Raw genomic sequence first — 13,661 nt, 5'->3', positions numbered from 1 at the left:
GTTCTCTAGCATAGGATACAACAACGGCTAACGGCAGGGAGTGGGGCGTACCATGTTTCAAAGGGGTGTTCGGTCGATACACATCTTAAAATAGTGGGTAAAATTAACTTTATAAGTATCAGCGCATTTGTATTCTTTATACCGAAGATTAAATACGAGCCAAGAGATTACAAGAAAAAATAATACACGTTCAGAATCCAATATACACACGCATTATTGCACGAACACCCCTATTGAAGAGGAAATGGACGCAGCCTTGATGAGACGCTGGCTCCCACTGATAGAATAAAAATGAGGTATTTCGAAATCCAGAGGAAGTGCCCACATCCTCTGGCACGTAGAGGCGTCCTGGTACATTTAAAGTAATAGGAAAGGCCGATTGGTTTTTATGTATAGAAACAATACAGCTCAGATCTCGTGGGTGATTATGGAGTCTGACGTAATGAGATGCTCCGGGGGTGTGGTGTAGCTGGGATGTGGGTCACCATTGCGCCCCAGACGAGACACCCTCTTTTCGTGTTGTCTGTGTTTCAGCATTTCATGTGGGAGTTGGGAGACAGATATAGGCCGACTGGAGCCCACACTTCATCACTTCATCTCTCTCTATCCCCTCCTCTCCCTCTCTCTCTCCATCACACACATACACACACACAGAGGAGAGTAGTATACCGACTCACTATGCTGCTGACCACATGAGGGCAGTGCACCTCAGTTGCAAAAGCACAACTTTCCACTTTTATGAAATTGGTGAAGTGAAACTATTTGCTCATTTTTGTCTCTACACATCACCACAGTGTTCCATTAACATTCAAATGGTGGATCAGAGTCTGCACAGCTCACACGCTCGTCACGGTTTTCCTCCAACATCCTGGTCGTTGTTCATTGCTATTTGATGAGACAGAAAGCCAAACCTTTGCTGCAGAGTTTTTGGACCGAACCCAGACCTGGGGTGTCAGTAACAGAATCTGCTCAGTCTCCACAGTGGCATGGCGGTGCCTTCATCTGGAACAGTAGCCTACTTTTTGTTCTGCTGTGGTGGTGTAACATGTAGTGGCTTGCACAGAGGCACCATGCATTAGTCTGCATGACTTTGCAGTGTGTGGTTGTAGTTGTACCTTAGTTGCCATCAGATAGCCTATGTCAGAGTCATCTCAAACATTTGCTTGTGCAAATTTACAGATATAATTACAACTCCAAAATGGAAATGGCCCTGCCCTGCCCTTACTCACCTGCTAGTCAAATAGCTGTACCTACAAGACTGTACAAGACTATATAAACCAAAAAACAACTACACCCTCAATGTCATACAGTAACTAATCAACCAGCTGCTGACTCACCTCATGCAGGTAGATAGCAGTGTGCAAGTTTCAGTTTAATCTAAGACATGCATTTCTTCTGAGATACTAAGTAGAAACTGGATGGACCAGATGTGTGTGGTTGAATGTGTGTAACTTTCTTTCTTTCCCACTCAGGGATTAAGGTCACACCCTCCTCCCTCTCTCTCTCTCTCTCTCTTTCTGTCTCTCTGTCTCCCCTCTTTCTATCCCTCCCTCCTTTTTTTCTCTGCCTCTTGTGCTCTCTCCTCCCTCTCTCTCTCTGGCTGTCCCTGTCTTTGTTTGGCTGAGTTACTGCATTAAACTAGAAAATATGTTTGGCCTCCATCATGCAGAATGAATCCCCTCAATTTACATAGTTTATCACTATGATAATCAATCAGGATCCAGTTTGGACTGTGGGGATTACTACTTCTCTCAACCAAACAACAATATTTATAGCACAAAAATCTATTTAGTGCCAGATAATCAATTCCATCTGATGTTATACAATTATTGATTATATAATGCTGCATCAATCCTCAGAAGGGAATTTCAGTTTCAGCCATAGAACAGAAGGAGGGTTTCATGAACTCAGATGTGGACCCTTATCCATACAGATGCTTGTTGCCATAGAGTTAAACAGGGCTCTGTTAATAAACCATCTCGTGTGTACACTATCGCACCACAGACACAAATAGGTAAAGAGGCTAGATACTGACTTGCTGTGATGTTACATTCTGTTGTGCACATTATCTCAATGCTGATGCAATAAAAACACAGATGTGATTAATTTTAGAATAACATTTTCATGACGGTTTTGATTGACAGACACTTTGTTCTAACGATGGCCTCAGACAGATAAATTTATCACACTGTAAGATCTCTGCTGGCTTGCACGGCGAGCTGTTGCTGCTCTACCTCTGCACGTAGCTGCTGCACGGTCGTGTTTGCCCTCACCGTTCACAAACTATATGATGGTAACTTAGGCTCTTCAAAGTAATTCAACCTCCATTTATGGTAGCTTACGTTGACATCTACTGTATGTCGCCAGCATGAATAACCGGGAACCAAGCAGCCACATTGAAAAGGAATTTATTGTCTGTCTGTACCCACAGAGAGTAGTATGTGTTGCATCACAGGAGTTATCTACAAACCATATTTGGTGTGCAAATCACAGATCAGACTCTATGCCTAATTGTGCACATGTGGAATGCATTATCCCTGCTATCATTATGCAGCTTTTGGCAGTCATGCAAAACATAGGAGAAGAGGGGTGGTCACCGATCATTGAGAGGTGGATGTTCATGCAGAACATACACAAATAAGGACCTTTTTGGAGCAACTCAACTCTTGTAAGTTTGAAATATCAGTGGATAAATATATACAGTATAGTCTATGTACATGATGAATGTTTAAATACCTGTACCAAAAATAAATGGTTAGAGCCACAAGAATAAATCACATAATTAAAACAGACAAGACAAACAGATGCACCATGTGTACACATTTAACTACATCATGTTTTAACATCACTTATCACTTTTAGCTTCCTTGCATTTGCTTTCTTTTAGTCTTGGAATAGATTTTAAGACTTTACTGATCATTATTAAAGCTTGCATTGGCCTGGCTCAGAATTGGTAACACCTTAAGAGCCAGCCCACAGACCCAGATCTTGGGTGGGGCTCTCCTGGTGGGTCCAGAGCCGAGGCTTATCAGGGCCTCCGGGTTTTGGAACGACCTGCCCAGTGACCTATTCCTTAAAAACACACGGATTTGCTTTTATGATGTGATCTTCTCATGGTCATTCTGGTTTGTCCTGTTTGTCCTGTCTTACAAAATATCTTGCCTTACTTATTTGTTTTAGTTCCCTCACATCCTTGGTATTCTTATATTGGCGTCTTTCCTTTTTATGGCCTTCATTTCTCCTTAGGCCTATTATCCTTCATTTATTCCTCGCTGTCATATATGTTTTATATTTCAAAATGTTTTAAAAAAAAAATCTGTTTCTGTTGTTTTTATTTACTTTTATTGCTTTCTCTTTATTCTATTGCACTGTTTAATTCCCCTGCCTGTATCTATTCTTACTAGTTTTTTTTCCTTTTTAACCTCATTCTACTTTATGTTGTTCTAGTGCTTGTCTCTTATTTTTTATCTCCTTTATTTGTTTAGATCATCTTACATCTCAATGTGGTCCTTCTGGTCTCATTTTATGTTATTTGGTTCTCAAATTGCCTGAGTTGCTTGGGCTCTGGGTTTTATATCACTGTTGTTGTGTTCTTTGGCCATTGTTCTTATGTGTTCCTGCTTTTCTGCCAAAGGACTCTGTAAAGTCTTGTTTTTAAAGATGCTATATAAATAAAGGAAGTATAATCATGGTGATGTTTTTGGTATTTGTTACTTAGGAGCCTGTTTCACATCCTGCACACCATCAGACGGATGACGATGAATGTGACATTTGGATTGTTTCCTTGATTTATACCAAGAAGAATCTGTGACCTCCGCCATCTGGATTCAGCTGATGACGATTTTAAAATATGAGACGAGATATTTGGCAGGAAAAACTGGTCGGTAAGAAACAGGAGTCAAGACAGTCAATTCAGACCACTCAGATGTGCTACAACCATCTGCTGCTCAGTCTTTGTCGACGTTGCCATAGAGACAAGAGCAAACAAAGAAAAGGTATTTCGGTCATTTAGCAATCCTGTCTCCCCTGATGATGAAGCTGAAGGATCCAACACACATCGAACATTAACGAGAGTCATCTAACCACCAGAGTCATAATATGAGCTCATGTTTTGGATGTGAGCATCTCTGTCTGCTTGTGTGAGAGCATGTTGCCAGCCAGGCTTGTATCAAAAAGGCTTACCTGCCCTACATGTGACGCGCCGATGCACACATGCCTGCAGGGTGTGTGTCTGTGTGTGTACGAGGCATTACATCCAGTATAGCCTACTTGATGAGGAGGCTGCATCCTGCATAGAACAGCCATGACGCTGCAGATGGCTCAGCATATTTCCATTCTCTACGGGCTCTACGAGGGATTCAGGCTCCCTGCAGAGAAGACTAATTACATACACAAGCAGGTTTGTTGCAAAACACTGGAAATGACTGATAATAAACCATTATATCTGACTTTATGTAATGTAGGCCTACACAATAGCTTTAAACACAACGCATTTACAGCTAGTTTTGAAATATGATGCAGTTTGATAATTGCATTGCATATGACTGAAGGAAAGGAGGTCATGTGACAAGCAGAAGACAAGGAAGTCAACTGATGACCTTATAGAAATAACTTTTGAGCCAAATTACAATCTGAGATGGACCAAATAAACTTGTGACAAGATTAACCTTTGTAGTCTGTCAGTTACACTTTATCTATTTTAGTATTTCCAGTTTGAATTCACTGACGATTATGTTCCATCACAAGCTGCTATGTACAGCAGGGGAGTGGGGAAGTGTAATGTTCACAGGAGAGAAGACATAGCTTTGTTCCAGTGAGCGATATGAAACGCCATTTATAGATCATGAGCTGAGACAATTGCTGTTAACACACTGAGCACCTGCCAACAACCTGCCATACATGTTCATCACTGGAGCGCGGGCAGACACACACACACGCACACACAGCTGCGGGTGTGAGCAGTTCTGAGTGCTTTGCACAAAAGCAGATGGTCAGACGGGTCATTAAAAAGAGTTGGTGGGGAGGCTGTGTGTGGTGGGTTATTTTTGGATTTAGTGTTGTGTGTTATTTAGGGATGAAAGTTGTAGTGGTGACTATTTCTGCATCTGTGTGAGCGGGAGGCAGCCGACAGAGAGGGAGGGAGACATTGAGAATAAGTGGCTGCCTGTTCAGTTTGACAGACTTACACAACAGACCTATTAATAATTACACAACGTGCGAATGAGGACCTTTCACCTGGGTTCAACGAGATTTATTACAACAACTTTCAGAGTACGAGCTGAGGCGTAGTTGTACTGTTTTATCACTGCTCTGAAATAAACTTATTTCTCAGGTCCTGCTGATTTCACTCCTCCTCTTGGTCTCATATGACACCAGTTTCATGATCCTTTCTGCACCGTTTCTCAGTTTCACAGCAAAAAAATGAGTCCACGTATTTACAGCCACTACAACACACGTATCGTTTCCCCAGCAGGGCTGTTGTATAGGGGAGGAAGGTGATGATAATTCTAGGGGCCCAGTGCCCAGTAGGGCCCACAAAAAACCCCAGTAGTCTAATCTTTGAATGGCTGAATTATTCTGCATATGACCCTGACTAATACTCATAGTAATGCTGCATCAGCGTCAAATAAAGTAAATAAAAAATGACAATACATACGTAGTCTAAGAAAGGAGGGGAAAAGTCAGGGGGTAGGGGCCCACTTTAGTCTTTCAGGGGGCCCAGAATTCCTAGCAACGGCCCTGTTCCCCAGGGACAACAATAACCCTGTCTTAGCTGTTGTATCTTAGGCCCTGACAGCCATTCTGTTGTACTTATCGCTGTTACAGTATTCTGTTAATCTTTGTTTTTATATCTCATTGTGCCCATCTGTTGCTGTGGAGTGCCATGTGTCACACAGGAAGGTTGCAGCATGTCACTTCCTGTCACAAACGAAAACACATCTGAGAATTTACCCACCAGTTGGCGTCTTCATGCGTAAAATGAAAGTCTTTATGTAGATAAATGATAACAATAATTTAGTTTTCTCTTACACATTTCAGGCTGTTTATAGTAACGAAGATCAGATTAAAGAGATTTACCAAATATGGGAGACGATTCAAAAAGATATTGAGCACAAGTGCATCAATGAAATGAAATGAAGATTAAAACCACCTCACAAAAAACCTTAGGTTTAGTATTTCTCATCTGCAAGCATAAGGTTTCTCCACCTGCTCTTATTTACATACTGAACAAAGATTCTGTGAAACCACGTTTTTTTCTTTTTTTCTACAGGATGTGAAAAAGCACTACTCCCAGTGTACAGCCTCCATTAATTACATCTGTGGGTCTGAATCACTGCTCCCCCAAATGCAAACACAGGCCTTGGGCTCCCTGTAATTATTAGCACATTGTCCGAGGCGGAGGGAAATGCAACGTGCGACAGAATCTGAAGAGCTTACAACTGCCTGGAAGCTGAATGTCACCGGGCACGCTGCTTTTACAACAGTTTAAACGGGCCCCATGACAACCGAGACACTGACACTGTCTGAGCAGCAGCAGCAGCTCCAGCCCCTCCACCCAGTCCTAAAGTCCCTTTGTGTGTCACAATGGTGGATGTTGCTGACAGGAAACGCCTGTAAACACAGACACAGCAGACAGTCATTCAATCAAAACACACAGGTTTTTGAAAAAAAAAGATGCTACAGAGACAGAACAACAACTCAAGGGTGACTCTTGTCCTTGATGAACTGAACTGATGTAGGTGGATAAAGATCAGCCAGAGACGTGTGTGTCCTGTCATTTCTCTCTCTCTTTTTTTTTGTCTCGTTGCCATGGCAAAGGGAGGATGCACGGTCCTATAGGTTTTTTTTTTTTTAAACCAAGAGATATTGGACAAATGAATAAAATAAATGACTGTGTAGTGAATGATAAGTTTCTAAAATCTAAATGTGATGAAGAGTAGACCGTGTGATTTTTACACAATAAGATTTCACACCAGATATGTTACAGGTGTGGTTTAAAGGTAAGCCAACAACTTACTGATAAATACTGGGGTTTTCAAATAGCCTACTTCAGGTTAAGATTTAGTTATTTTTACGATTTTTTTGTGACCTTAGCAGCTAACCCTTAAATTGATCTGACAGTCAGAGAGACAGACAGGAAAAGGAGAATGACGTGGAGCTGCCGGGTGGAATCAAGCTGCAGTGAGGACTACAGCCTCTGTATGTGGGGCACATGCTCAACCAAGTGAGCTATACGACACCCCAGGTCAAGATTTTTAATCACTCTTATTTACGAAATAGTCAATAATGTGAAATGCCAACACCTGCACATTAACAACAGCCTGCAGACACAGCGTAAAAGTATAAACAGACACGATTACAAGTACAAGCATTCAAAATGTTCTTTTCAAAGAATAGATTTAGATTCAGATGCAGATAGTGACTGACAGGTGTGATGATGAAACGGTGTGTTTGTGTGTCATCACAGTCACTGCTGTTAACTGCAGATCTACAGGATGATTAACAGCTGATTTTCCTAGAAAGCCTGTGTTAGAGGTTGTACTGTCATATTTGTATAAATGTGAGTTCATGAACCTCTGACTCCTTTATGTTGAACGGCACATTGTCTGTATTTGATGGTTTCCTGGTTTGTTGAAAGAAGAACTGAGGCGAGATTAAAATCAAAGAGGAACGCCCGAGTAAACAAATGACAAGAGGAACTGCCAATGAGCTCTGTTTAAAAGTATTGTTTTTGAAACCACCCCCTTCAAAAGCGTACAATAGTCTGCTCCACCCCCCCCACCCGGCTGAAATACAATGGCAGCGCTCAGGGCCCAAACAGAACGAGAAAGAAAACGGAGCAGGTCTGCTCTGGGCTTTCATTCAAATCCAACACTTCCGCAGCAGCAGCAGCAGCAGCAGCAGCAGCAGCTTTCACTGGGCGACTGGTCACAGGAAACACAAGTGAATCACATCTCAACCCCTGATGTGACTGCTGATGGTGACGGTGGTGCAGAGGAACCGAAACTAACATCCCACTGCATCGGTGTGGGCCGCAGGGTCACCTGACAGGCATCACTATACACCTCCAGATCTGGATGAGACAAGAGTTCAGTTTAATTCATACATTCCACCCGGTTAAAACCACACAAACTCTTAGATCACATCCCTTGAAGTGAGGGCCACAGGTGAGCATGGCAGCATTTGACACCGGCCCGTGTGTTGTAATGCATGTGCAGCTGAGTGCAGTGACAGCTGTACAAAGGGCCTGTGACATGTGCAGCATGATTCAGTGGCTCAAAGTGCTGACGTAACATCAGGAGCCGTTTCAAACTGCTCTCTGCCTTTCCAGATTTCCTCTCCTTCCATTCCTCCTGAGAAAAAGAAAAGCGCTCGTAAGATTTCGCTTTCGGAATTTCCATATCCACAATGGAAAAAAAAATCAGAGGCAAACAAGATCATACTTGACACAGCCGAGCCACTGCCCCTCCACTGTTCAAATAAAGTGGTTTCAGTACAATGGCGCTCGCTCTGAAAATGCAGGAAATTCCTGCGACTGGTGCCACCGATTCCAGAGGACCTGACTCTGAGGTGACGACAGTTTCAGGAGAGATAATGCTGGTCGGCCTGTTCTCTCCTGTCACATGCGTGGCACGGCTCTCAGGTCAAACTTCAAATCAACAGCCACAGAACAAACACCACCTGGACCGAACAGAGCAAATGCACAGAGATAGGCTACAGAAAGCCAGAGCCAGCATTCCTGCGCTGGAATTCCTGCACTGTGATTCCCATGAAAACTCAGCTGTGGTCACATTAATGTAAAATCTGCTAATATGTGAGCTTTGCTGGAAACTTATCACATTTCACCTGTAGCCTATGTGTGTGCATTTATTATTAAAGACACATCCTGACACTTGTAACTGTCTTTGTTCACCAACAGGCGACTCAGCCCTAAACCACCCATTTCCATGACAACCGTTTTCTTCTGTCAAGCGTTTCCTGACTTCACACAACGCTGATGTCACTAACCACACTTCACACCCTCCTCTCTCGATGTGTGACCTTAAACACACGCACACACACACAGACTCTCAGCCCCACACACAGACACAGATACAGACACACACACACACACACACGGCTCTTCTGCTATTACAAATGAGTCGGAGACCCAACAACCTCAGTGCTTCAGTAAAGGAGGAAGGAAAGGGGTTGAAATGAAACAGTGGCCATCTCAGATGTGCGCCTCAGGCCAACATGCCGGCCGCCTCAGACCTTTTCAGGAGGCGGTGACCCTCGCCGCACAAGTTACACAATCTTGAAGTAACACACTGGTCTTGTCAGGTTCTCAGAAACTCAGATTCATTTGGTTTATTGAACACACTCTGTTTTTTTCTCTCTCATCGGGTTAAAATGTGATGACAGCAGGAATCTTGGCGTTTGAGAAATGTGTCATTTCCTGCCCATGAAAGTCTAGTTTTACCTCAGTGTGTGACAGCAGCCTTGTTTAAACAGACATGTGATGTGAAGTTACACATTACCAGGACTGATCTGAGTCCGTACAGGCGGAGATTCTAAACCTCTCACCGTTCTCACCGCCTTCGCCCCCCTTTAACAAGCCAGCTTTGTTTAAAAAAAAAAATGTTGAAAGTCGTCTGTGGCGTCTGTTGACCAAGTGATACTTTAAGACCTGGCTCAAAAGCACAGTTTACCTGACAATCACTTCACTGAAACCAGAGATCTCATCACTTATTCACAGCCAGTGACTCACACAGCAGAGCGCAGAAAGGAAACGGGCCGAGGCTCACTTCACTTCACAGTTAACTAGTCCTGTCAACCATCATAACGCCCCGACCTCTCACTTCCTCTTTCGTGAGCCTGAGTGAAATAATGCTCTACTCTTTCGACAGTTGCAGCTGCTTATTGAAAAGGCGTCACTTCCGTACTGATCTGGATATATCTTTTTATTATTTCATTAGCAGAGCAAAAAGAGAGGGAAAAAAAGGGGAACAAAACTGAAACAGAGCAGAATCTATGAACTATCAACAGAAGGCTGCAGGACCTTAGGTATACAGGCAGGTGATGATGGGTAAAACAAAAACAAAAAAAACTAAAAGAGGAGGGTAGCAGTCACTGGAGCACCTATCCTGGAGGTGGCGGGGGGGTTGGGAATTTCGTAAACACTTGCTGGGGTCCAAAAGTCAGTCACAGAAAGTCAAAATGTGCACAGCCAGCTAGTCGGTAATCCCCGCCCCCTCCCAAAGTGCAAACTCAGCGGATGAGAATACCTTCTGCCGTAGTAACTGTCTTGCTTGTGGGGGCACCTGTAACCCCCCCCCTTACAGCAGCTGAAACTACAAATACTCAACAGTAATGGAAGCTCTGGGAGGAAGGAACAAAAAGAGGCAATAATAAGTACTAATAGTAACAGGTTGAGACCCTGAAACAACAAAAAACATATATCCATATCACAGTGTGTGAATATCCAGCGTCCACATAGTGTCTTTTCGAACAAACCGCCACAGTAGACATTATGGATGTGATCACTGCACAGGAAATAACACGTTTCCTCATTCGTCCCAGTACAATCAATTATGAAAACAGTTACTTTTTTTTTTTCTCCATGGTCCTAACATTATCCATAATACACATTCTTACACATTACAGAGGCAGTTAGAGCCATGAAAGTGATATGCTGATGCTATAGGCGATGGTTTTCTGGACGTCTCCCATCCTTTGGATATGTAGCTGGGTCATGAGAAGACCAGAGTGAGAGGCTAAGCAAGGGGAGAAACTAAAACGGTTTGTGTCCCTTAAAAAAAAAAAAAAAAAAAAGGTCCCCTTAAAAACGAAATGATACAAAATGAAGGGAAACAAAAGAATATGCAGTAAGAGCTCAAAAGCTTATTGTATATTTAAACAGTACTGATTATAAAGAATGTGAACCAAAGCAAACTATAAGAAAAACAAGCAATTGTCTTTTTTGTTTAAATGAAATCTGGGGTTATAGTGAAGTCGTCATTATCAAATAAGAAAAAATAAAACAAAATATAATTGCTACTCTCTTTGATATATACTCAGTAGAGAGGTTGTGGTATTAATTGCTTCAGATTGCATTTTTTTTTTTTAAACTCATGTTTTCATTCTCAGCTACTTTTTCTGCCTCCAAGTGTCCAGGCTGGTGATGAGGGTGGGGAAGGGGGGGCGGGGGGTGAGGGGACAAACATTAAGATTTGTAATTTGAGGTAAGCCAGGTCAGGCCCTCGTAGAGTCCATCCCCTGTTGTTGCACACGAGGGCTGAACGTACCAATTCCTATCTCTGATCCGGGTCAGGCCCAGCTTCTCCTGGATCTCGTGGGGCTTCATGGCGTCTGGGAGGTCTTGTTTGTTGGCGAAGATGAGGATGATGGCGTCCCTCATCTCCCGGTCGTTGATGATCCTATGGAGCTCCTGCCTGGCCTCGTCGATCCTGTCCCTGTCGGCACAGTCCACCACGAAAATGAGGCCCTGGGTGCCCGTGTAGTAATGTCTCCAAAGAGGCCGGATCTTGTCCTGGCCCCCCACGTCCCACACGTTGAACTTCACATTCTTATAGGTGACGGTCTCCACGTTGAAGCCGACGGTGGGGATGGTGGTGACCGACTGTCCCAGCTTCAGCTTGTACAAGATCGTGGTTTTACCCGCCGCGTCAAGTCCAAGCATCAATATTCTCATCTCCTTGTTGCCAAAGATCTTTGACAGCATCTTCCCCATCTTGTTTGCTGTGCATAAATACTTTGTTGGGAGGAGAAAATCGTCGACGTCTCTTCTTCTGAGAGCGAGGGCTTGTTTTCACCACAGCTGAGTTACAGTTTCAGTGTGTGTGCTGATGGGAGCCCCCTCCACGTGGGCTTGCCTGGCACAAGTGTCAATATTCAAAAGGCGGCAGGCTTTCAAGTGAGATCAGTTTGGATTAACAAGAGAGGTACAATTATCTGGACCGGGATGATGTGACCTGAGCTGAGCTGAGCCGAGCACTCAGTGGGAGCAGTGCTGTGTGTGGAGCCCTCTGTGAATTGGGTGGGGATATATTTTCATGATCCACTGCCCTCCAATGTGCGGAGACAAAATTACATCCCCCTCTTGTCTCAAACTAGCAGACTTTCTTCACAACCACATATTTCAAGTCTTTACGTCTCCTTCAGGATCCAGCTGCTGTAGCCTCCTACAAAAAAAAGAAAAGAAGCCTTCTATAGAAACCAGGCCCAGTCCGAGCCCGGGGTTCCCACTTCCTCCTTGGCAGCCGGCTGTCCACACACACTCACACTTCGCCCGATTCCAGTCGATGGATCTCACAGCTAAGTGTTTTTCTTGGAGAAACACGCCAGGATCCGAGCTCTCCGGTCCGACTGCTGCTCATCGGGACATCCAGAGGAAGAGCTGCTCAAAAGGTCATTGATTCATCCGACTTTCTTCTCCTCTTCCCCCTGTGACAGAGCGGTCCAGAGAAGGGAGGGGTGTTAGTACAGAGAACAACTTTGGATCCGAAAAAAATATTCTCTCCGCGGACACAGAGGCGGAACAGGACCAAAGAACACACGGAGCGGAGTGGCTTTTTTTTTTTTTTTTTTACCTACGTCTGCGGCGATCGTCCCCCAGTCCCCGGGCCGTGTCTCCCCGCTCTTGCCGCCCTCTGTCTCTCTTCCTCCCTCTCTCTCTGCAGCCGTTCAGTCGAGCTGTGGCGGTGCTGTGTTACCGGAAAAGGTGCGGACCCAGATCAGCCGCCACTTCCTCTACACTGCTCACACACACTCTAGTGCTGCGTTCAAGGACTCATCATGAGCTCCGACATCTGAAGCGCAATGCATATGAACCCAAACAATTTTTTTTCTTCTTCCCCCAAATAACTTTAGCCTAGGCCTACTGTATTTTATTTTTTTAATCTGTCTTTCATTTATCTTATAATTTTTAAATTAGGATTTAATAGATAGATGCAATAAATAACAATCAGGTATTTTTTTTCATTAGGCTACTGTAGTTTTTTCTTTGTTCAATTCACACAAATTCATTAGACTATGCACTAAAGGCTTATTTACAGATCACATATCTTTGAGTTATTTCCTGAATGCTTTCTCTATACACAATGCCTGTGTGTCAATAAGAAAGAAAGAAAGAAAGAAAGAAAGAAAGAAAGAAAGAAAGAAAGAAAGAAAGAAAAAAAAAAGGAAGGTGTACAAAGTTGAAGTTTTATAAATTCTAATTTCAAAGCAGCTCAAACATGCAAGGACAAAAAAGAAGAAGAAAGAAGAGCAGACCTAGTGTAAAAACTACAGTGATAAACCTGTTAGGAGAAGATGACGACAGAATAATCACTATTCAATAGATAATAGTTCTATTGTCTATCTTTCACACCAAATTGGAGGAGGGTTTCACTGGCCCTTTTGGTTCACGTCCACATCTGACCACACCCGACAGTGATGTCAGGTGCACTGACTCATCGTTGGATACACTTCGACATCATTTTAGCTGACTAACTAGCTATTTAAAGATATGAAACAATGACAAATGAAATGAGGTCCAACACACAGAGCAGAAGAAGGAGCACATGACATCTGGCCGATAAGTAATTTATCAATTCAATGACATTTGAGATAAGAAACAGATAGGCCTATAAGTTGTGTATTTTGGTTTTTGCTTTGAC

The 13,661-nt window shown here is 43.3% G+C and overlaps 1 protein-coding gene across 2 annotated transcripts; it reads right to left on the bottom strand.

Moving 5' to 3' along the window:
• Nucleotides 1-9,926: 9,926 nt before the first annotated feature.
• arf6a (ADP-ribosylation factor 6a) lies at nt 9,927-12,700 on the bottom strand. Of its 2 annotated transcripts, none has more exons than XM_085771827.1 (2): nt 12,594-12,700; nt 9,927-12,447 (listed from the first exon to the last, which is right to left on the bottom strand). In XM_085771827.1, exon 2 carries the CDS (start codon nt 11,732-11,734, stop codon nt 11,207-11,209), a length of 528 nt encoding a protein of 175 aa, XP_085627953.1. In that variant the 5' UTR covers nt 11,735-12,447; nt 12,594-12,700; the 3' UTR covers nt 9,927-11,206. The 2 variants fall into 2 exon arrangements, with proteins under 2 accessions (XP_085627953.1, XP_085627954.1); XM_085771828.1 differs by having other exon boundaries at nt 12,598-12,700.
• Nucleotides 12,701-13,661: the final 961 nt, after the last annotated feature.

Source organism: Trachurus japonicus, chromosome 24 (genome assembly GCF_045865225.1).
Source record: "Trachurus japonicus isolate A0001 chromosome 24, Traja_1.0".
NCBI lineage: Eukaryota > Metazoa > Chordata > Actinopteri > Carangiformes > Carangidae > Trachurus > Trachurus japonicus.
This window is presented reverse-complemented; position numbering and strand designations above follow the sequence as displayed.

Excerpts from the sequence above, each read along its gene's own strand:
- arf6a (XM_085771827.1), bottom strand. The coding sequence starts at position 11,734 with ATGGGGAAGATGCTGTCAAAGATCTTTGGCAACAAGGAGATGAGAATA.